General features: G+C 44.4%; 1 protein-coding gene and 1 pseudogene across 1 annotated transcript in view; both read left to right on the top strand.

Moving 5' to 3' along the window:
• Positions 1-15,998, top strand: part of LOC122625508 (aminopeptidase N) — a 455,949-nt gene extending 439,951 nt beyond the window's left edge. Inside the window, exons 15-16 of the mRNA XM_043805602.1 lie at positions 15,139-15,400; positions 15,846-15,998. Coding sequence (XP_043661537.1) covers positions 15,139-15,400; positions 15,846-15,998 — 415 coding nt within the window. The remainder of the gene's footprint in view (positions 1-15,138; positions 15,401-15,845) is intronic.
• Positions 15,999-20,473: 4,475 nt separating this feature from the next.
• LOC122625507 lies at positions 20,474-24,057 on the top strand (annotated as a pseudogene).
• Positions 24,058-24,284: the final 227 nt, after the last annotated feature.

Below are 24,284 nucleotides of genomic sequence, written 5' to 3'. Positions count from 1 at the left end.
CAACTGGCCGTAAACACGAGCGTGACGGATACCACCGGATACTCGCCGGTATTTATATTGTTCGACGAACAGATGGCCGGAACGGGCAGATGTCCACAGACGCCGGCAGAAAACGCGGAAAAACTCAAGGAGATCTTCGAACTGGTGCGGAGAAACATGGGAAAGGCACGCGCCACTATAATCTCCGAAGGAGGCCGTGGAAACCCAAGGTGGGAGAAACTGTATGGGCCAAAGAGCACCACCTGTCAAAAGCAGCTGAGGGCTTCGCGGCAAAGCCGGCACCAAGGTTCGACGGGCCTTTCAAAATAAAGAAATTCACGTCACCGGTAATTTGTATATTGGAACACGCAACAACAAGGAAAACCAAAACGGCCCATATTAGCGACTTGAAGCCGGGAAGCGCGGGCGACGGCGGGCCAGATGACACCGAGAGCGACAAACAACATTAAAACCCTTTCGCGAAGAAGAGGGAAGACGATACAGGGTATTGAAGAGTCGCAGATAAACACACACACACACACACACAAAAGGCCCGTTGAAGCGCGAGAGCGGGACAGGGAGGGTACACAGCCGGAAAACCGTTAACGGTTAACGCACACAGTTGCGAATTCCGTGGGAGGCAGGTAAACGGAGGAGAATCCCGTTACCGGTACAGGCCCCGCGGAATAACGGCGGAAAGGAGCAAATTGAAAACCGAGGTTTCGTCGCGGCGGAAAAAGCGAAAGTCGGTCTTTTGAAATCAAGTCGGCAGGATGACAACACGCAACGCGCAGAACAACCGGGATGTGAGGGAGACCGGCACTGGGGAACAGCCCGGAGCGATATGGAGGGCGGATGTTGAGTCTCCAGCTTCTGGCTTCACCCCTGGTGTCGCGATCCCCATTCCCCGTTTCAGGAGGATACGGAGGAAGGGCCCGACACGGAGCTGTCGAATGAAGAGGCGGTGGGCCGGTGGGCCCCGAAGGGCCAGTGGCGTTTTTGTCCTTCTCTTCGGTGAGCGAGGAGGACGACGGGGGTGAGACCGTCACCCCGGTGGTGTCCTCGGAAGAGGACGAAGGAGGCCGGAGCGCGAGGGCAAGGATGGCCTACCGCACCGTGCGGCGGGCGACGCAGGGCTACGGGCGGATCCATCTAGGAGACGCGATGCCGTCGGAAGACATGCAGGAGTTGCGCGAGTTCGCGGAGGTTCGAAGTCATCCGCAGCAGCAAACGGGCACGCGGGCCAGCAAACGGACGCGGGCCAGCAAACGGACGCGGGCCAGGCACGCGGGCCGGCAAATCGACGCGAGGCTGCCGCAGGCGCGGAGTCGAGGAGGAAGGCCTCCAGGGCGCTTGGGGGCCAGGGGCAGCCGCCCGAACATGCAGGGGCGGTCAGCATGGATCACTGCAGAAGGGCCTCCAGGGTGCCTGTGTCCAGGGCCAGCCACCCTGGAGCATCAAGGGGCATCACATCGTGTTCGAGGAGCTAAAAACAAAGAGAGGATCAGTAAAGATGGCGGTTTTTTAACCAAAAATCCGTAACTTACCTCCATTGAGCTGCAATTCCGAAATCCACGTGTCTGGAGAAAATCGGGATGGGGGCGCTACGATAATAGCGGTCGATCGATAGTAAGATCGATGGGAACAAAAAATACTGGATATTATATTGATTTTCAACACGCTGTCACACTATTGACAGCAATCGGCACGACATTGGAACATCGGAATATCGGAACAGGAAGTGGCAACGCCGGTCGCCAGCATCGATAACTCGATCATGGTGAGTATCGGTGGAGTTGCCAGGGATGAGAAGCGATGAGAAGGCGGGAAATTTAAAGGCGGAGCTGGTGACCAGAAGCGGACGGCAACAAATACAGGAGGCTGGAGAAGGCCGTGAGGATCGAGATGCCGAGTCGAGATGTCGAACGACAGGGTCTACTAGGCTGAGGCTGCCGGGCTGAGATCAAGGAGGCGCAGGTCGACGTGAGGAGTAAGGAACGATGAGGATCAAGATGCCACGTCGAGATGCTCGAAAAGGCTGAGACGTAATGGCTGCGATCAGGAAGGCGCAAGGATGTTCAAGATGCCAAGTCAAGACGCTGAACGACGGTGTCTAATAAGCTGCGACTGCCAGGCTGAGAACGAAGGGCGCAGGGTCGACGAGAGGAGATCAAGGAAGTTGCCTATGCGAGGAGGAACCGAAGCAGAGGACCGCCGGAAGCAGCATTCTTTTTAAATCTTCCGAAGAATGGGGGAGATGTGAGGAGTCTTAAAACTTCCCACAAATCCGGGTGCAGGAGATCGGCGTGGCAACAGCGAAGACGGCTGGAATGCGAGAGGAGCCAAGGGCGGTCAGGTCGAACGGTAAGTAATGGACCTTGGACCCCGGCAAAGCGGAGAGACCGTGAATTAACGGTACCGCGCTGGACCTTGGACTCAAACCCGCCAAGGGCGTAGGGGTCATACGGTAACGGTGCGGACTTTGGACAGGCACAAAGAGGACGCACCGTGAACTAACGGGACATGGTTGGACCTTGTACCCGAGCGAGCCGTGTGCAAAAAGGGAAATAACGGGATTCCCGCAGCCGATATAAGGGACGGCGCCGGCGCAGCTCGGGACAGTCAACAAGAAGTACGCGAAGGGCCATACAGCCACAAAGTCGGTCGGAAAAATTACGCGAAGTACACGGAAGTCAGCAAAAGTACGCCACACGAGCAGTCAGTCAATACCGAGTGATAGTGAAGCAGCGGAAACACAAGTGCGTCAAGCGAGCATCCCGAGAGGATCCCCGCAAGTAAAGACCAGCGAAGGACGAGCGAATAACAGGACTTAGCGTGGTCAGAAAGAAACGGTGGAGTCAGTGGTCGCAACGGTGGTTCGGAGAGGAGCGCTAGCTTATCTCACGGACGATACACCATGCCCCATAACATCTTAAGACCCGGTCGAGCCCGCAGGTTATCCTTCGGCAAGGGCGACAAGTGCCTGGCATACGCAGGAAGGGACGGTGGAGTCAGTGGTCGGCAAAGGTGGTTCGGGGAGAATGCACAAACTTGTCTCTCGGACGATACACCCTGTCGCCATAACATCCTAAGCCCCAGGCGAGCCGGTACTGGTCCGCCATCGGAAGCGACGCAGGACGGCGAAGGAAGGACGGCGAAGGAGCAACGACGCGCATCACCGAATTTTTTTCAGCAAGTGACACTAAATAAAGGTGGTTTAAATCTGAGACTCTGTCTTCTTATTGGTCGGGCAATCACACAAATCATTAATTTGGTGGGACGAAAAAACAAACTCTCTGAGCTAGGCGTTGCAATTCGTAGCGAGGAGAAACAAGGAAATCAGTTCGTTACACCACTAGTTGAAGATTACCGTCCAATGTTTAACCGGCTAAGTCTTCGACTCGGTAAATAAAGTCCTCGACAGCCGTTGGACCCTTTCTTGAGAAACGTAGTTTCCAGTTGAACATTATCTTGGCTATCTTATCCGGTCTTAAGGAGGTCATTGCTGATGCAGGTGATTGGTTTGGGTCGGACCTACATTTTGTGAGACTTGTGGAACTGCGTAAACTCTGTCGTATATTGGGTCTAGGACTACCTTGTTAGGCCAAGGGCTTGTTGCCTGAACTTGAAAGGCCGCTGTGATCGCTTGGGTCAGGCTATTTGTGTGTTGGCCCAAAGCGTTTTTGCGTGATTTGTGCAAAGGCAGCCGTAATGGCTTCCGAGATAGCTGATCTTATACTTTCAGCTATTGCTTTCTGAAAATCGGCTAGGAGTTCATTCGGAGGTGAAGGCAGTAAAACAAGTTCGTGTCCGCAACTGGTTGTTAGAATTTGGCTAATGTGGGAACCGGTGCGAGAGATCGGTCAGCCATGCAACGAGAGAGGCAACGGTTCTCTCTCTCGGACCATTTACGCTGATGAGTAGTAGGAAATCAATCACCGTACGAGACAGACATACACACATTATGCATCCAATTAATTAATAAATAAAACTAAGATATAACCCTTAATAGAATATAATAGAATATTTGTTTTTATTTTGGGACGTTGTTGGAGATAGAGATGAAAAAGAACCATACTTAGGGATTGCAATTATGCGATGACAATATGCGCGATGTATATTAAGGACGTGCCGATTATTGTGCTGTCAATTGTATTTCCAAAACTTCCTCTCAATTGGTAAGGTTTTGACCGGACGTATACCCAAGGATGTCTTACAGGTGTTGTGCTTTGAGGCTTCAATTCCTTTCGTCAATATGTCTGCTGGCATCTCGGTCGTTGGGATGTAGTTTACGGATATAGTTCCCTCTTCAGCCAGCTCTCGGATGAAATGGTGGCGGATGTCAACATGCTTGGTCCGTTTGAGGAATACGGGGTTGCGAGCAAGTTGACCAGCTCCTTGATTGTCGTTATGGATGACAGTTGTCTTCAGTTGCCCCAAAATTTCTTTGAGGAAGCTTCTAAGATGAACCGCTTCTTTTGAGGAGTCAGACAGAGCCATGTACTCTGCCTCTGTGCTTGACAATGCAACCGTCCTTTGCTTTCGACTCTCCCAGGATATTGCTGCACTTGCAAACTTGTAAGCAAAACCGGTGAAAGATCTGCGATTGTCAATATTGGCGGCCCAGTCAGCATCTGCGTAGCCTACTAGGTCTTGACCACTTCGTTTATAATGCAAGCAGTGGTTTTGAGTGCCTTTTAAATAGCGTAATACCCTTTTTGCAGGGATCCAGTGTGGTTTCCCAAAATTGGTATTATATTGGCTTAGTGCGCTCACTGCCAATGCAATATCAGGGCGCGTTGATACTGACAACCACATTAAGGCTTCTATCAAACTCTGATATGGCACACTAGAGAGTTCTTCCTTTTCGCTTTCGGTGGTTGGGCACATTTCTCTTGACAATTTCTCGCTCGTGTTCTATGCCCAAACAATAAGATAGTTTGCCAAATCCTATTTATAATATAGTGGCGACGGGGTAAATTTAAAATTACAAACAAAAGGCATATTAAAATATGAGTACATACATACATGTGTATGTAGCAAACAAAAAAAAGAAAAAGTGCGTGCATGCATACATACATATGTATATGTATGTAATAAAGAAAATAGGGAATACATATTAAAACGGGTGTACATACATATATGTATGTATGTAATCTAATCAAAGGAAAAAGTGTGTGTACATACATATATGTGCGAAAACAAAAGTTATTTTGTGCCAATAAGTGCAGTTTTCTTCCCAGTCTCATTCGTTTCCCGCACTTGTACCGTTTTTTTTTCTTCTTTTTCTTCCTTCCTTTTGAATAAAAAGGAAGGGGAGGAGAAAGACCAGCGACAAGGCAGCGAGTTGTGAGTGGTGGAGAGAGAGCGAGAACATAAAAAGTTCTAAGCACAGACAGTGTTGGCACACACATAACTTTTGGCAAAAAAAAGCTGACACATAATTTTTGAAAAAAAAGCTGACTTAAAGTCACTGCCAGTACTTCGAGTATGAGGAGTTAAAAAAAAAATAATAATTAAGCCAACTGCAGATCGGTGCCAGCACTATATAAAAATAAAAAGCTGACTTAAAGTCACTGCCAGTACTTCGAGTATGAAGCGAATATAAAAACAAGAGAGAACGCTATAGTCGAGTTCCCCGACTATCTGATACCCGTTACTCAGCTAGTGAAAGTGCGGAGGAGTCTTCAGCACTGACAGTTTTTGGCGGTTTGTGGGCGCTAGAGTGGGCGTTGCAAAAAGTTTTTTGGCAAATCGATAGAAATTTAGAAGACTAATACAAAAATGAAAAAATATCAAAACATTTTTCAAAAGTGTGGGCGTGGCAGCTTTGGGCGGTTTGTGGGCGTTAGAGAGGGCGTGGCAAAAAGTTTTTTGGGAAGTCGTTTGAAATTTACAAGACTTATACAAAAATGAAAAAATATCGAAATATTTTTCAAAAGTGTGGACGTGGCAGTTTTGGGCGGTTTGTGGGCGTTAGAGTGGGCGTGGCAACATGAATCGACTTGCGCTGCGTCTATGTCTCTGGAGTCGGTATGCTTAGTCTCAACTTTCTACCTTTTGTAGTTCCTGAGATCTCGACGTTCATACGGACGGACAGACAGACGGACAGACGGACAGACGGACGGACAGACGGACATGGCCAGATCGACTCGGCTACTGATCCTGATCAAGAATATATATACTTTATATGGTCGGAAACGCTTCCTTCTGCCTGTTACATACATTTCAACGAATCTAGTATACCCTTTTACTCTACGAGTAATGCATTGTGCATTAATATAAAGTCTTGAATTTCTTGTTGATAATTGGCTTTCTTAAGATGAGCAATTTTAAGTCTCTTTACTTGGGATCGATTCATATTTTCGACCTCGCCGTTCGTGTGAACGAACGAAATTCGTGTGAAGCATAGCCTCTGAACTTGTTTGTTGGATTTGGTCGAACGTTGAATATAGCTGCCTTCTTTGCCTGAAAATGAGCCCAGTCCTTTGGACTTATAATGTTGAAAATGGAACCAGAGTCATTTAATAAACACATCATCCTCGACACTTTGGATCTTAAAACAGTTTCCTCCAGGCAAAAAGATTTTTGGCAAATCGATAGAAATTTACTAGACTAATACAAAAATGAAAAAACATCAAAACATTTTTCAAAAGTGTGGGCGTGGCAGCTTTGGGCGGTTTGTGGGCGTTAGAGAGGGCGTGGCAAAAAGATTTTTGGCAAATCGTTAGATATTTACAAGACTAATACAAAAATGAAAAAATATCGAAACATTTGTCAAAAGTGTGGACGTGGCAGTTTTGGGCGGTTTGTGGGCGTTAGAGTGGGCGTGGCAATATGAATCGACAAACTTGCGCTGCGTCTATGTCCCTGAAGTCTGTATGCCTAATCTCAACTTTCTAGCTTTTGTAGTTCCTGAGATCTCGACGTTCATACGGACAGACGGACGGACAGACGGGCATGGCCAGATCGCCTCGGCTACTGATCCTGATCAAGAATATATATACTTTATATGGTCGGAAACACTTCCTTCTGCCTGTTACATACTTTTCAACGAATCTAGTATACCCTTTTACTCTACGAGTAACGGGTATAAAAACATTAAGTGTTCGAATTCAAGAGCGGCGTAAGAGCCACATGGCTAAAACTTTTCCAGCAGCCTGAATAAACGATCTTCGAATTTGTAGATCGCAATTTTAGCTTTGAACACCTACTTTAGTTGATGAACTTGTGGAGATCTTGTGGACGAACGTCACCTATTTAATTCGCGTGCTAGTATTGACCTCCACTAACAAACGGGCTATGCGTCTAAATGACGACAGGACTATGGACAAACAAGGACATAGGAATTTCTTACGACAGCAGCTGTTAAGCAGTCGACGCCCACCCTACCCTGACCACCAATCACCAGTTAACATTCAAGGTGATCCCTTTAAACAAAATATGTAGACCCTCAGACGACGCATGGCTCCCCTAAAGAAATTTACTCTGATATAGACAACATTATAAATTTTAATTTTAAACATACAAGAAACATAAAAACTGACAAAAATTGGTTGTGAACAGGTTTATACAAGTTATCCTAACTGATCACACTAGGTTTTAATACTAAACAAATTTAAACTGTTAAAAAAAAACGATTTTGGCTTGGTGGACCTTCATGTAAAATTAATTTTGACCTACATCTTATGTAAAAATTGTTTAAAGAATAATTATTATTTGTTTTAATTGGAGGGCATTATAGTTTGGGTACTGGGCGAGGGAGGTTTGGGATTTGTGACTTAGTTGTTATACTTGTTACTCGTAAAGTAAAAGGGTATACTAGATTCGTTGAAAAGTATGTAACAGGCAGAAGGAAGTGTTTCCGACCATATAAAGTATATATATTCTTGATCAGGATCAGTAGCCGAGGCGATCTGGCCATGCCCGTCTGTCCGTCCGTCTGTCCGTATTAACGTCGAGATCTCAGGAACTAGGAACTATAAAAGCTGACATAGATGCAGCGTAAGTTTGTCGATTCATGTTGCAACGCCCACAAACCGCCCAAGACTGCCACGCCCACACTTTTAAATAATTTTTTGATATTTATTTATTAGTATTGTAAATTTCTATCGATCTGCAGAAAAACTTTTTCCACGCCCACTCCTCTTTGCACTACCACTAGCTGAGTAACGGGTATCAGATAGTCGGGGAACTCGACTATAGCGTTCTCTCTTGTTTTTTTTCCTTTTTTATTTATTTGTAATTTTTCAGAAAAATATAGGTGATTTGTTTTCTATTAACATAAGCTTTCTATTCATTCTTTCCTTTGGGAATTTTTCAACAAAACATTTTTCCCAACTAAGGAATTGAAAAGCGCAGTAGCAATTTATTCTTTAAATATTATATCGGCAGCTGTTTCTCGTATTTATGTTAAAAAAAATATTACCCACGTGGTGAATCCCACGATGAAGCGCTTCATGTACATTGCCTGTGAAAAAGGAGCAACAGCTTTAACCGCCTTAACCAAAAATTAAAGAGCTCTTTTTCTTTTCTTTCGGACTCTCTTGGTCCTGAGGGTTTCTTATTATATTCCTCCTTAGCCTTCTTATTGGGAAATGATGAAGAAAAACGCGAGGCGATAGTGTCAGTTTAATAATCGATTTATTTCACATAAGCGCGAACATGTCGGAGGCTACGCAAACTGGGCGGATTTTTACTCCGAGTTCACGAGCATAATCGACAGGCATCTCCAACATTGAGAAATTTCAGCATCTGCGGTCATGCTTGAGGGATTTGGCGTTGGAAACTATCTGATCATTGGAGATCTCAAACGGCAACTACGCAGCGGCTTTAGATTTGCTTCAAAAAATATTTGATAATCGGCGTCTCGTTTTTTAGGAAAACATCTCCGAGATTCTGGGTCTACAAGTAGTACGGAATGGTTCAGTGGCATCGCTTCGGGACTTGTCGGACAGGTTTAACGCTCATATCAATGCGTTGAAGGGTTTGGGCACCACTGAGAAAATCGCTAGCTGCATCATAGTGCAAGTGCTGCATTTCGAGGCCGTGGATTGCGCCATGGTTACCTATACGCCAGGCGTTCAGGTGGGCAGAAATCATTCGACGCTAGTTGTTACCACCCAAATTTCTCTTGGTTGCATGCTTTGCCATAATGCAGGGCATGCCATATATTATTGCCCGCAATTTAGAGACTTAGCGCCAGTAGATCGTCTGCGCGAGGCAAAGAGACTAGCACTTTGCCCAAATTGCCTAAAGGCAGGTCATCAGCTACGGCAATGCAGCTCGAGCCGCTGCCGCACCTGTGGAATCAGGCATCATACGCTGCTCCATCTAGATGGTACGCCTTCCTCGCAGCCACATGTTCCGGTGTCTTCAAGTTCCTACTCTAATTGCCCAGGATCTCGGTAGTGACCGAGAGTGACGAATTTCATAAAGCTCAGCGTGTTGACCTGTTAATAGGAGCTGGCCTGTTTTTTTAGCTGCTGTGCGTAGGTCAGATAAAATTTTTGCCAAGAGTGCCACTGCTTCAAAAAACTCGTCTGGGCTGGGTTGTGTCTGGAGGCAGCGCGCGCCCGTGCGGTAGCGCCTTAATAGCTTCACGCGTTTCTTCTTCAGCCAGCAAGGAAAACAGCATTGATGGTGAACTTGATTCACTTCTGCAGCGCTTTTGGGAGGTAGAAAATTGTCCCGGCCCAATAGTTCAAGCCACTAAGGAGGAGCTTGATTGCGAGGCCCACTTTGTTAAAAATTACACCCGATTGCCAGCTGGCGATTACTCGGTACGGTTGCCGCTAAAACTCCATTTGGATTCTTTAGGAGATTCCTATCCTCAGGCTGTGCGGAGATTCTTGTCGCTGGAAAGGAATCTTACAAAGCACCCTGGCTTGAAGGTTAAATATTCGGCGTTCATTAAGGAATATCGCCATCTGGGACATATGTCGCCTGTGCCTGCTTCCGAGTTCAGCTCTTGCGATATTTTTTGCCACATCACGTTGTCTTTGACGGATCAGCTGCCACTTTCACTGGTTACTCGCTTAACGATGTGTTAATGGCTGGCCCGGTCATCCAGCCCAAGCTATTTCACATCCTAATTTAATTTCGCTCACACCCAGTTGCCGTTACAGGAGACATATGTAAAATGTACCGATGTGTAAAGGTCTCGCAAGAAGATAGCTATTTGCAGTGCATTGTGTGGAGGGACTCCCCGATCGATGACCTCCAAGTATACAAGCTCGACACAGTCACTTACGGCACCAAACCAGCCTCCATCTTGTCCGTAAGGGCTATGCAGCAGTTATCAATCGATGAGCAGGCAGCGTTTCCCGTTGGATCAGAAATCCTTTGGCGCGATTTTTACGTGGATGATCTTATCTCCGGCACCGTAAAGGATGCTATCAACGTAATGCAGCAGACGGCTGGCATTCTTGCGAAGGGCCAGCTCAAGCTAAGAAAATGGTGCTATAACATTCCGCCGAGTACAAGGAGTCGTTCATGAAATTTGAAGATGGTAGAGATTTCACCAAAACTTTAGGCCTCGCTTGGGATTCCTCCTCCGACCAGCTATTGTTTTCGTTCTCTGCCTTTCAGTCGCTAAATTTTACTATCATCTCGGCTGGGTCGGTCCTGTAATCACAAGGTGTAAAATCTTCTCCGAAAATCCTTCCAAGGTCCCATCCGGTGACTCTAGCAATTATTTCTCATTACCATGAAAGCAATCTTCATGCCGGACCTCGAGCTCTTCTGGGTGCAATTCGATCCCAATATTAGCCTATTGGGGGGAGGAAGACGGTTACCAAGGCCGTGAACAGATGCATCAGATGTTTTCGGATTTAGCCGCGGCTGATAGAGCACATAATGGCGGACCTTCCCAAGGAGCGCTTGGAAGGATCTCACGCTTTTGAGGTTGCTGGCATAGACTTCTGTGGACCCTTCTGAGGACGCTGGTGTGCCACATCTCGGCAGTTATTAACTCCAAACCTTTAGTTCCCATTTCAGAGAACCCAGCAGCTCTGGACGTCCTCACTCCGGCGCATTTTCTCAATGGTGGTCCGCCATCGTCGTTTGACGAGCCAGATATAACGGGCCTTAACTATAATGGGCTTGACTTTTGGCAGCGCATCTCCTTTCTTCAGCAAATCTTTTGGTAGCGATGGAAGGAAGAATACTTGACGTTGGACAACGTCGTTCTTGTTAAGGACGAGAATCTACCCTCAATGAGATGGCCTTTAGCGAGAGTCATGCAGTTGATTGCTGGCAGAGACGGCGTCGCTCGAGTTGCAGAATTGGGGACCGCGTCTGGAGTAATAAGGCGGGCAGTGAACAAGCTGTGTCTGCTTCCCCTTGAGGACTCTGTTGAAAACCAAGCTTGTTGGGTTATGCAGCCGCCAAAACTGTGCAGTAGACTAATCATATACTATAAATATTGTAAGCCGTGGCTGTTCTCGCACGAATTTATCTGTACGGCGCTCTTTCTTTCTTCTCTTTGTTATCTACCTACATTAAGCTTGGGCGCAGCATTCGGCTGTCTGTCCCGCCAATTGTCACCTCTTCGTTTTTCGGCAAAGACTTAACTTGTGAATTCGTTAAAGACTTTGGTCGGACCTAGCTGCCAGTATAAATGACCAAATTAACTGTATCGGACAAAAGACAAAACTTTCTTCGGCTACTTATTTCTCGCAACAGCTATTGAAAAAAGCTCAATAGCTAAACTATGTTAATATTGTCTTCCTCATTGCGTGTGTAAACACACGGAATATCTGACAACTGGTGAAAATGTTTCATAAAAATCGATACCGTATTGTTGTGCACATTCTTTACCCACCAACCTCGATTTAAATCGCGTCACGTTGCCATCCTTATCTCCTTTGATGCCAGAAACCCATTTACCACCAATGGTTTTCTTACCTTCTGGTAAGTCCTGTAGCTCCCATGTCTGATTAGCCTCGAGAGCATCTCCTTCTGAATTTATGGTACCCATTCTTGACTCATTTCAGACTGTATCGCTTCAGCAAACGTATCAGGAACCTTGACCTCTTGAACTTTCATCATGTTCAACACGTTATATTCTTTTCGTTGACGCCCGGGCTTGCCCGTTTTTATCGTCTTAGGACGGCCAGGACCACGAATTTCCCGTTCTTCGGCATCATCGCTCTTAGCACTCTCGTAAACATCAGAACTATCAGCTTCATTAACCTCACTGTCAATTTGTTCTTCCTCGAGCACCTTCGCATTTTTTGGAACCACGGCCATTTTTGGAAATGGATTAACACAAATTTTACCTTTAGCAAAGGTTTTACGTGCGATTCTGTCTATGTCCACAACATTTTTGATTGACTTTAAGCCATTGACCAAATTGTCACTAGCCATCTTTTTTAGGCTTGCCATATTAAAATGACCATAACGATAATGCCACTTCCACAATTCATCATTTGCACACAAGTGCATTCACCGATTGTCCATTTTTCAAATTAACGGAACTATTTTTTGTTTTAACGACCACCGTACCGGCGCCAGCCCAAAATATGTATTTTACTCCTGCGAGTAATATTTTCTTTTTATGCTCTTTAATGCCCACGATCAACGACCTTTCGCAGCACATGTGAGCAGTTGCTCCTTTGTTCAAGCACCACATCGATCCCGTTAAAACGTCATCTTTGGTAACATTTGCAATCAATTCAATTTCACCATTATTGTCTTTCTCTTTGCACTGAGCAACAAAGTGACCCTCGCGACCACATCGAAATATTTTTTATTCTTTTTTGCATCACTGTTCTTTTGCGTCGGCCTATTTTTCTTGTCTCCCTTTCCACTGGGACGCGACACAAATGCTTGTTGAACACAAAGTTTCGGCTGAACAAATTCTTTGTCTATCTCCCTCTTCTATGATTTTCACTTTTAAACTGTGAACTGTGCGCGAGTTTCGATTGCTACCACGAAATTGTCGAATTTTTCACCGAGCCCCGACAACAGCAAAATAGTGAGAATGTCTTCAGAAATGTCCATATCAATTTTTTTTTCAGCTTATCAAAGGTATCCACAAAATCATTTATGTAATTTTGTACGCACGAATTTTCCGACAAACTCCACCGAAGTAATTTCCTGAATAAGGTCATTTTTCTGGCGGGTTCACGAGGCTTGTACACAGCTGCAAGCTTGTCCCTAGCTTTTTTTTGGAACTAGCGCAGTTTTTAATGAAATTTATTTGTAAAGACTTTACGCGCAGCAATATGGTTGCTAGTGCTTTTTCATCTAGTTGTCCAATTTGGCACTTTGCTCCAATGTATCGCTTTCTTGTTTCACGCGTCATCCACTCACAAACGACCACATACTTGAGTGCACCAATACACTCTACATTTGCACCGACCATACAGCGTAATTTTCGCCGAACAATTTGTCGATCGCACACAGCCCTTGTCCACTCATGTTTACAAAAAGTGTTCAAGCTAATTAACACAATAATTATTTTCCTATTGATCACACACAATTAATAAATTCTTCACTACTCCTGGGCCCATAAACTATTAGGAAATGATGAAGTAAAACGCGAGGCGATATAGTGTCAGTTTAATAATCGTTTTATTTCACATAAGCGCGACGGCGTTGTGTGTCGTTCGGAGGTAAACGTAAGAAACTTTCCTTTTTCTTAAGAAAACAGAAAAAGAATTGATTCATATCAGTGTGACCAAATTTCAAAATATGATTTTTGCTAAATGAACATATTACTTTTAGTATTTAGATTCTTCTTAGCCGGAAAATTAGACCTCACTGGGAATTTCTTTTTTTTTTTGGGTGAATCCTGTAATATTTAGGGCCTTAAAAAAAATTGGCCACAGCACAGAACAACACTTACCCTTTAGAGGTTGGCACTGAATGTAGAAAAAATATAAATAATTTATTGCTGCCGTGCAGCGGATGCTGAATCTCAGTTTTGAATCCGTTTTGATCCGAATCAGTATTGCTGAATCGAGTTTTGATGGAAATGGTTTAATTTCAAATCACGAACTTTCTACGAAAGGAACTTTCACGCACCACGCACTTTGCACTCTACTGATCGCTGACCAAATGCGATTTGAAGACCAGTGGCTGCATCTTCGGTCGGGACCCCGTGTCTGATTACTAAAAATCCACCAAATCGACAAGCTACCTTACAACTAGCTGAGCAACGAGTATTGCAATCTTTCTTATTTTTATCTGATCTAATTAGACAAAACTCGGTTACAAAATTGAAAGCATTTGGAAATCTATTTTACATATTGGTTCTATGCCTCTATGTTTATGTGTTTTAGGCTTAGGAATTAAGCTAATTAGGAAACTAAACTATGTTTCCCGCTAAATTAGCATCGGATTTTAAAAGAAGTTCCCTTTTTTAATTTTATTATTTTTTGTGGGTAAAGTTACTTTCCACAAGTCCCATTAGGCTCAATTTTTTAAATTGCGCTTTTACTTTACCTTTCCATGAAACAATGTACTGCCTTTTAAATTGGGGTACCAGTCGTAAAAATCGGACAACAACAGCAGATTTTAATTTCTTTATGTATATATGTATGTAGTAGCAGTCACCTGATGCGTAGACTGCCGTCCACAATTTTTATACCCGTTACTCGTAGAGTAAAAGGGTATACTAGATTCGTTGAAAAGTATGTAACAGGCAGAAGGAAGCTTTTCCGACCATATAAAGTATATATATTCTTGATCAGGATCAGTAGCCGAGTCGATCTGGCCATGTCCGTCTGTCCGTCCGTCTGTCTGTCCGTCTGTCCGTATGAACGTCGAGATCTCAGGAACTAAAAAAGCTATAAAGTTGAGATTAAGCATACAGACTCCAGGGACATAGACGCATGTTGCCACGCCCACTCTAACGCCCACAAAACGGATAAAACTGCCACGCCCACACTTTTGAAAAAGTATTGATATTTTTTCATTTTTGTATTAGACTTGTAAATTTTTATCGATTTTCCAAAAAAACTTTTTGCCACGCCCACTCTAACGCCTACAAGCCGTCAAAAACTGTCAGTGTTAAAGACTATCCTTCGCACTTCCACTAGCTGAGTAACGGGTATCAGATAGTCGGAGAACTCGACTATAGCGTTCTCTCTAGTTAATATTGATAATGTTGTAAAGCGTATTTTTAACTAAACAAATTACATTTCGTTCAAGCTTTTATAATAACACAAATACTTGGAGAAAGCTTATTTCATCTGCAACGGAAATGTTTTGTACACAAGAAGGTTACGATATGGTGAAAATTTTTTACGATAAACATTATGGACATTTTGGCAGTGCACAACACCTAATAGAAAGATCACTTCGAAATATCAAAGATGAAATTTATTGGAGTAAACAAAATATACCCATAATAGAAGAGTGGATTGACCAATATTTGTCTCACACCCCAAAACGTACATATGTTACTCATAAGGTATAATATAAAGTATTATATATACATATTCGCAAATAAAATTTTGTTTAAAATAACTTCGTTCCCAAAGTCTTTCTTTTTCTACATAAGGTCTACAAAATTATTCACTGATACGGTAAAGGATAGGTATATCATTTAAATTTTTTTTTTTTAAGTTTTACGTTGTATTAATAATTAATACAGTTTCGGAGTGTGTTGTTAAAAAATATATAAAATAGATAGATAGAATTATTTCTCAAAAGCTACGTAGACCCTTTTTATAAGATCGTAATACGTTAAAAGTTCTAAAATCAAACAGTCAAGAATCCGAAGCATAAGAGTGCAACTAGGTTGTTAGAGTCAGAATGATATCAACAAAGATAATGCAGTGCTACAATTAACGACTGCCAAATAAGCAGTCCAAAGGCCACAACCGTTGACATGGAGATTCTAGTCCCTCCTAAAGTTGTTGTGTCAAAGAAGGACAAAAGAGTTCAAGTCCGGAGAGACACAGTCACAAACAGGCGGCAAACAATCCAAGACCTCCGACTACACCACCAATATGATCAAGACCGTGAAGGTAACAGACTACCACCAGGACAAGATCTTGGGCGTGTAGCATACTCCTAATTTCTTTTACTGAAACTAGAAAAGACATACAAGTGATCACTACAGCGGTGTCGTGCCCATCATTATGCGTTAGAAATGATCGTGTCAAGCATTTCGAATCCACAACAAATATATAACATGAAAGCAGCACTAAAATATATGCCAGCAAATTAAGCTCAAAACAAACAACATAAAATAGTGAGATCTGAGATATCAAAGTTCATATGGACAGACGGACATGGTCAGATCGACTCGGCTATTGATCCTGATCAGGAACATATATACTTTATATGGTATATGGTTTCAACGAATCTAGTATACCCTTTTACTCTACCAGTAACGGGTATAATGAATGCGACCATCGCAATGGCTGTGCAGCAGGTTAAGCTGCAGCAAGCTGCACCTCAAGGAAGAAGCTTTCCGGATGTACTCCACGCTGGAGTGCGTAAGGCTGACGGCAGAGTGCGCGCGAGAAGCGAAGCGATGCGATAATATTGGACGAGAACGAGCGATAAAGCTCTGCAAGCATTTTTAAGTGAAATCGCTCGAAAGATGTCAGAGTGAGAGCGAAGCGAGTTGCAAGCGATAAAGCGAGAGCAAAGCGAGAGAGCAGCTTGCAACCTGCTTTATCTTGCTCAGAGCGTACGATTGTTTTGTTCCGTCCTGTGCTTTATTTATTGTTTGTTTTCAAAGCATGCGTTTTTAATGTTTTCATTTGGTGGCATTTGTGAGAAAACAACAGAACAAAATGGAGATAAACGTTGAAACATTAATTGACGAAATATTTTTACGCCCAGCGCTATGGGATCAAAAGAGCAAGAAATATCATAATAGAATCTTTGTGGAAAAAATTGGACAGAAATGGAAAACATATTAGAAACAGAAAGTAATTATAGATTTATTAATAACTGTAAACTATTTGTATTTACATATTTTTATTCGGTGTTTCTGTGACTGCAAACAAAGTCGCGAAAGGCGTTTCTAATTAATTGGCCTGTTCTTAAATTAACATGATTGAAAGTTTCGTCGTTATGAGTTTCGGTGTCAATATGGAAATTTTGTGTTTCCATATCAATATCATAAGGCCCTTCCAGGTCAATGATTGTATTATGCAAAATACATATACTCTTCACAATTATATCAACAAAACTGGGATCTGTCTCAATAGGCTTCCAGAGAAGACGCCATTTGGATGTTATGATACCAAAGGCACATTCAATGCATCTTCAAGCTCTGGAAAGTCTACTGTTAAAATATTCGTTGTTTGCATTTATATCCCTTCTTGAATATGGCCTTAAAAGATTTCCGAGTAGTGGATAAGCCTCATCACCAATAAAAACATATGGCATCTTTGTGTTTGTTCCAGGCAAGCAAGAATCTGCAGCATATACAGTTGTGATGCGTTGAATGTTCCACCATCACTTTGTTTTCCGTAACCTCCAACTTCTATGGCAATAAATTTGCAATTGGCATCTGCTACCGCTTGAAGTACTATCGAAAAGTACTTTTTATAATTATAGAACATAGACCCAGAACCCGCTGGACACTTAATACGGATGTGTTTTCCATCAATTGCTCCAGCGCATTTGGGAAAGTTACACAGATTCCAAAATTTGTCTGCCGTCTGGCTAATTATTTCCTTCGTGGGCTGAGGCATATGTAGCGGTTGTAGCTCCTCCCAAAGTGCTATTACAGTCTCTTTCACAACAACTGAAAGAGTAGCCCCAATTTTAAATGAATATGCCAATGATGCGAAAGATGCTCCAGTAGCTAAAAATCTGTAATTACGGATAATTTTCGACATCAGTGTTATTAATACAATTTTTATTTCAAAAGGCTGTTTAAAAAAAAAAATGGAAGAACATCCGCAACCAATTCCGAAGCGAATGGAAAAAAATTCCTATTCCAAAATCTGGAGACCCTGGAATTTCGGAGGAGGCTTACAGCCATTACACTTCTTGGCCTCATTTCACCAGTTTGCTTTTTTTAAAAGACCAGATGAAACCGCGCAAATTGGTTGTTTGCTATTAAACAACAAAAGTTGCTGTTGCTCGATAAAAAACAAATGGCAAAAAAGAGAAAGACGACGACGAGTCATTTTTTGACAGCCTACTACCATACATGCGGAAAATGGATCCGAAAAAAAAACAAGATAGAACGCTATAGTCGGGTTCCCCGACTATCTGATACCCGTTACTCAGCTGGTGAAGGTGCGAAGAGAAATTACAACACTGACCGTTTTTGGCGGTTTGTGGGCGTTAGGGTGGGCGTGGCAAAAAGATTTTTGGTATATAGACTAAACTACAAGACGAACAAAAATATGAAAAAATTTCACAACATTTTTCAAAAATGTGGGCGTGGCAGTTTTGGGCGGTTTGTGGGCGTTAGAGGGGGCGTGGCAACATGAATCGACAAATTTGCGCTGCGTCTATGTCTCTGGAGTCTGTATGCTTATTCTCAACTTTCTAGCTTTTATAGTTCCAGAGATCTCGACGTTCATACGGACGGACAGACAGACGGACAGACAGTCAGATCGACTCGGCTATTGATCCTGATCAAGAATATATATACTTTATATGGTCGGAATCGCTTCCTTCTGCCTGTTACATACTTTTCAACGAATCTAGTATACCCTTTTACTCTACGAGTAACGGGTATAATTATTAATGCCGAATGGAAATTCCAAAAACAATTTTTAATTTTTCTTTTGACGGTATTTCCGATACCGACAAACTATAATACACAATAAATATATTAAAAACTTACCCCAATGTTATTATTAATTTTTGACAAGGCAGTAGCGGAGAGAACGCTATAGTCGAGTTCCCCGACTATCTGATACCCGTTATTGAGCTAGTGGAAGTGCGAAGGAGAATCTTCAACACTGAGAGTTTTTGTCGGTTTGAGGGCGTTAGAGTGGGCGTGGCAAAAAGTTTTTTGGTTTCGATAGAAATTAACAAGACTAATACAAAAATGAAAAAATATCAAAACATTTTTCAAAAGAGTGGACGTGGCAGTTTTGGGCGGTTTGTGGGCGTTAGAGTGGGCGTGGCAAAAAGTTTTTTGGCAAAACGATAGAAATTTACAAGGCTGAAACAAAAATGAAAAAATATCAAAACATTTTTCTAAAGTGTGGGCGTGGCAGTTTTTGGCGGTTTGTGGGCGTTAGGGTGGGCGTAAAATTGGGCGTGGCGACATGAATCGACAAACTTGCGCTGCGTATATGCCTCTGGGGTCTGTATGCTTAATCTCAACATTCTAGCTTTTATAGTTCCTAAGATCTCGACGTTCATACGATAGATCGACTCGGCTATTGATCCTGATCAAGAATATATATTCTTTATATGGTCGGAAACGCTTCCTTTTGCGTTACATACTTTTCAACGAATATAGTATACCCTTTTACCCTACGAGTAACTGGTAGAAATATTTAGACAGACTAAGAACCCATGAAGGCCGTCAGTCGGGTGATGGGCAAGGGAACTAACGTGTAGTTTCAAGCTTGCTAGAAGAACGCGCCGTAATTGTCCATACACCCGGAAGTGCGACTATAGTCTCAACTCGAGGGCGGCTGGAAACAGGTCCCCTGGCAAGGTAATGTCCCTGCCGGAGGATGCTGACAAATGGTAGTCGGGCGTCCCGGGCCGGACTAAGGTGTCACTCGACCCGTGCCGAAAGTCAGCCTGGCTGAGGGCCCGGGCCACAAAATAGCTCAGTCTCAAACGGAGAGCTCAGGGTACCTGGCGACTGAGTGCAAGCCGCCCAAAGCCGACGCCATGGGAACATCTCCAGGCCCTAGCGCCATGATGCCCCCTTCAGGCGCAGCCAAGGACGGCAAGCCCTCAGTGGCAACCGGTAACGGCAAATACACCTACGCAGAGAAACGATCTGCAGAGCAAATCCTACACAGCCAGGAGAGATCGAAAATGGCTCCTTCTGCTAAATGGATAAAAAAGGTGGAATGGGCAAGATCCGTATTGCCAAACTTCGGCAAGGAAGCCCCCAAGCCCACAGAGGCCTAAAAGCGACCTCCACCTAAGAGGGAGCGCTCCAGGACGTTCCCTCCGACCCCTCGGCAAAGCGGTAACGCGTACAGCCAGGGCGGTCTTTGCGGAGATCGCGAAAAACCGCATTCTCCTGGGCGTGGTCGACAAAAACAACCCGAGTGGCAGGATTCCATGTAATAAGTGGAAGTGGGTGGAAGCAGCCCTAGCCACAAAATGCTACTTCTGGCCAAAGAACCTGGACCCCCCCACCCCCTGTTTTCAAAGACATGGGATGGTTCCAAGGCAGCGTCAAGGTGATCGCCTGTGACGACGAGCTATATAAAGCCGAAGTAAAGGAGCTGGGGGAGGAGTAAAGGAGCTGGAGGAGGTGTATAAGGGTGCCGGACCTGTTGCGTTGAGCTGGTCCGACGTACCTTGCCGACCCCGTGCATGGATCTGGATCCCGGCATCCCTCAAAGCGCCGGACCAGATCCTCACCATGATGCAGCGATGCAACCCCCACCTTCCCACCTCGGACTGGCGAGTGGTAAAGGTCGACGAGATGGAAGGGCCAACAAACCAGGCCATCCTCATCCTAAGCAAGGAGTCCCTAGCTCTCATTAAGGCCGCTCACGGGGAGCTAAACTTCGGGTTTAGCTCGGTGACCATAAAGGTCTATAAATCGGACTCCGCCAAGGAGGATCAGGAAGGCGGTGGAGAAGTGATCGCGGAGATTACCTCTGAGATCAAGGCATCGGAAGCCGAGGACGGCTACTCGACCGATGCTTCAATCCGTCGCAGCCTCGCAAATATGGGTCCAATGACGGACCTAGACACATCAGACGAGGAGGGAGCCGACACTACCGTGGTGGAGATGCCCACAGCAGATGTCCGTGAGGCTTCTGCAAATAAACCTCCACCACAGTAAGGCAGCTTCCGCTGCTCTTCAGCTCCATCTGGCTGAGGATGGAGTCGACATAGTCCTGATCCAGGAACCTTGGTTAGTGGGAGGAATGATTTCAGTATTAGGGACTAAGGAATATAAGCTTCTAACAGCTCCCAGCGAAGGTAAAGTAAGGGCCTGCTTCTTAGCCAAAAAGCACCTTAGCATTTTTCTGATCCATAATTACAGCGATGCAGATAACGCGGCAGCCACCGTGGAGAGTCAGCCATCTTTGTTCCGTGTGCTGTCATCGTACATAGCCTTCGAAAGGCAAGAACCGCCGGATGAGCTGGTAAGAAGACTGGTACAAGACAGCCAAAAGCAAAACATAGCCCTCCTAGTAGGCTGGGATGCAACCGCCCATTACACACAATGTGAAAGCACAAACACAAACGACCGCGGTGAGTCTCTTTTCAACTTCATCTTTAGTTCAAATCTTTTTATATGCAACAAAGGTAATGACCCCACCTTTATCATTAAGAATCGAAAAGAGGTAATAGACCTAACTCTCGTCTCTAAACCATTATTAGAGACAGTAACTCACTGGAGGGTGCTAGATAAGCACTCTTTCTCGGACCACAGGTATATAGAAACAACATTCACAACCAGCCCCTCAAAACCAGCTGCTTTTTCTAACCCCAGGAAAACAGACTGCCAAAAATACAATAATATTTTAAGGGAAAAAATCCCAATGGGTCCCCCTCCATACCCCCAAACATTTTCTAGTCTAAACAAACTAGTTTAAATTTTCACAGAAACCTGCAACTATGCACTAAAAAAGGCCTGCCCCATTAGCAAGCCCAAAAGAAAAAGAAAACCTCCCTGGTGGTGGTTTTAACAGGGCCAAGGCAGGAAATGAGGAGGCCCATGGACCGCCTACAAGAAAGCCCTCGCAAACTACAAAAGAGCCATCAGGAAAGCAACGCTATCCTCGTCGCATTCCTTTTGCTTAGAAATTGAAAATACAACTGAAACAGCCAGACTTAGAAAAATCCTCTCCCAATCGGCCACAACCCTAGGCTACATTAAAAGAGCAGATGGCTCCTGGACCAGCACGAATGCGGAATCTCTGGAGATACTTCTAGACACTCACTTCCCAGGAAACAGCCGAAACGCTCTCACCTCCCAACAAACAAACCCCACACTGGCAAGTATCGAACTCTGCATAGACCCAAAGGTCCTCCATTGGGCCATACACAGTTTTAAACCATACAAATCTGCACGTACAGACAAAATCATACCCGCACAAATCCAACATGCGGGAAATATAGCCGTAAACTGGTTTCTAGACATTTTTAAAAGGTCCCTACTTCTTGGACACCTACCGCACTCGTGGCTAGAGTCCAGAATTGTCTTCATCCCCAAAGCAGGGAAACCATCACACACGACCCCCAAGGATTTCAGACCAATTAGTCTGTCATCCTTCCTACTAAGGACCCTTGAAAGAATTATCGGCCTGCATCAGAGATCAACTCTCAATCGAAGTCTCATCACAGACACGCAACACGCCTACAAGAAAGGGAAATCGACAGAGACAGCACTACATTCTCTCGTATCCAAGATAGAAAAATCAATGTCCCAAAAGGAATATGCGCTGGTAGCTTTCCTGGATATAGAAGGAGATTTTAACAACGTCATCCCAACGGCGATTACTGGAGCCCTGACAGATCTTGGGTTGGATCGCATAAACCAACTGGGTGGAACTCATAAACCAACAAGGTTATGTCTTCACTATGCGCGTCAACCCTCACTAGGAACGTCAGCAGAGGCACTCCGCAAGGAGGCGTCCTCTCCCCACATTATGGAACATAGCAGTGAACTCGATACTATGCGACATGGAAGGGGGGGCTGCAGGATAATAGCCTATGCGGACGACGTTGCTATTATCTTCACAAGCAAATAGCCCCCAACGCTATACGATCTCATGAGCGAAAAACTCAGTGTTTTGTCCAATTGGACCAAAAATACTTGACAGGAAACTAAACTGGAACTTGAACCTCACAGACAGATACAAAAAAGCTTTAATAGCACTCTTCACGTGCAAGAAAGCAATAGGGATCAAATGGGGCATGACACCCTACATAGTAAACTGGATCAGAACAATACTACTGTATGGGGTCGTGGTATGGTGGCCGGCCCTGAAAAAGATATCCAGCATAAAAATGCTAGCAAAGATGCAAAGAGCTGCGGCACTCTGCATCAGCAGTGCTTTATGCACCACCCTAAATGCCATACTCAACCCCCCAAGCCTAGAACTAGCTGGCATGGAACAGGCTACAGTAGCGGCAATCAGGCTTAGAGATACCAAACAGTGAAACCCACAAGAAGCGGATTACTCATTTATCCTAAAACACACTCAAATAGTACCCTCCAGGACAGACTACTGCACTCCAACGGAGTACATACAAACACCGTTCAATTATCCCAGAAAGGGACGAGTGGAACTCACAGACACCTGGCCCCCAGAATGCTATATGCTTCTATATGGACGGGTCAAAACTACAGAACAGAGTAGGAGGAGAAGTTTACTCCGAACAGCAATAAGGGAGGCTCTAAAGCATTTGAAAGCACTAAAACCGGAAAGCTCGAACGTAACCATTTTCAGTGATAGCCAAGCAGCTATCAAATCGATTGGCTCAATCTCAAGCCACTCAAAAACAGTATCGAATTGCCGATCATCTTTACACGAGATGACACAACAATTCGTAATCAGCCTTGTATGGGTACCCGGACACAGGGACATAGAAGGCAACTCCATCGCAGATGAACTAGCTCGAGAAGGCACTACCGCGCCACTCATACAAGAGATGGAGGGCATGAGTATGCCTTTAGCCACATGTAAACTACTACTTAGGGAAAAGCTAAACCGAAACAAACAGACAATATGGGAAAATGCCACACACTGTCGCCTAACACGCCAAATATGGCCAAAAATAAACTCAAAAAGAACGTCAAAACTCTTAAGGTTGACCAGAGCAAACCTCAGCACTACTATGAGAGTCATCACAGGGCATTGGTTGATAGGCAACCATGCCAGAAGACTAAATGCCCCGTATAATGATTTCTGCCGTAGCTGTAGGGACGAAAAAATGGAAGAAACGGTAGGGCATCTACTATGCCTAGAAGACTTGCTCAACTAGGAAGCAGATTCCTGATAGACACGTCCGACCTATCCGACACCGATCCACATCGGATAAACTGCTAACTTCACACGAACCACGACGGGTAAAAGGGGAAAACACACACGGTATCACAATGGACCTCTAATAGTCTAAGTGCGTCGGATAACCGACGGCCGGTAAAACCTAACCTAACCTAAGAAACAATGAAAATAACTTAGCCTTAAGTTTGGCAAATAATAATAACA

Source organism: Drosophila teissieri, unplaced genomic scaffold (genome assembly GCF_016746235.2).
Source record: "Drosophila teissieri strain GT53w unplaced genomic scaffold, Prin_Dtei_1.1 Segkk118_quiver_pilon_scaf, whole genome shotgun sequence".
NCBI classification, from domain to species: Eukaryota; Metazoa; Arthropoda; class Insecta; order Diptera; family Drosophilidae; genus Drosophila; species Drosophila teissieri.
This window is presented reverse-complemented; position numbering and strand designations above follow the sequence as displayed.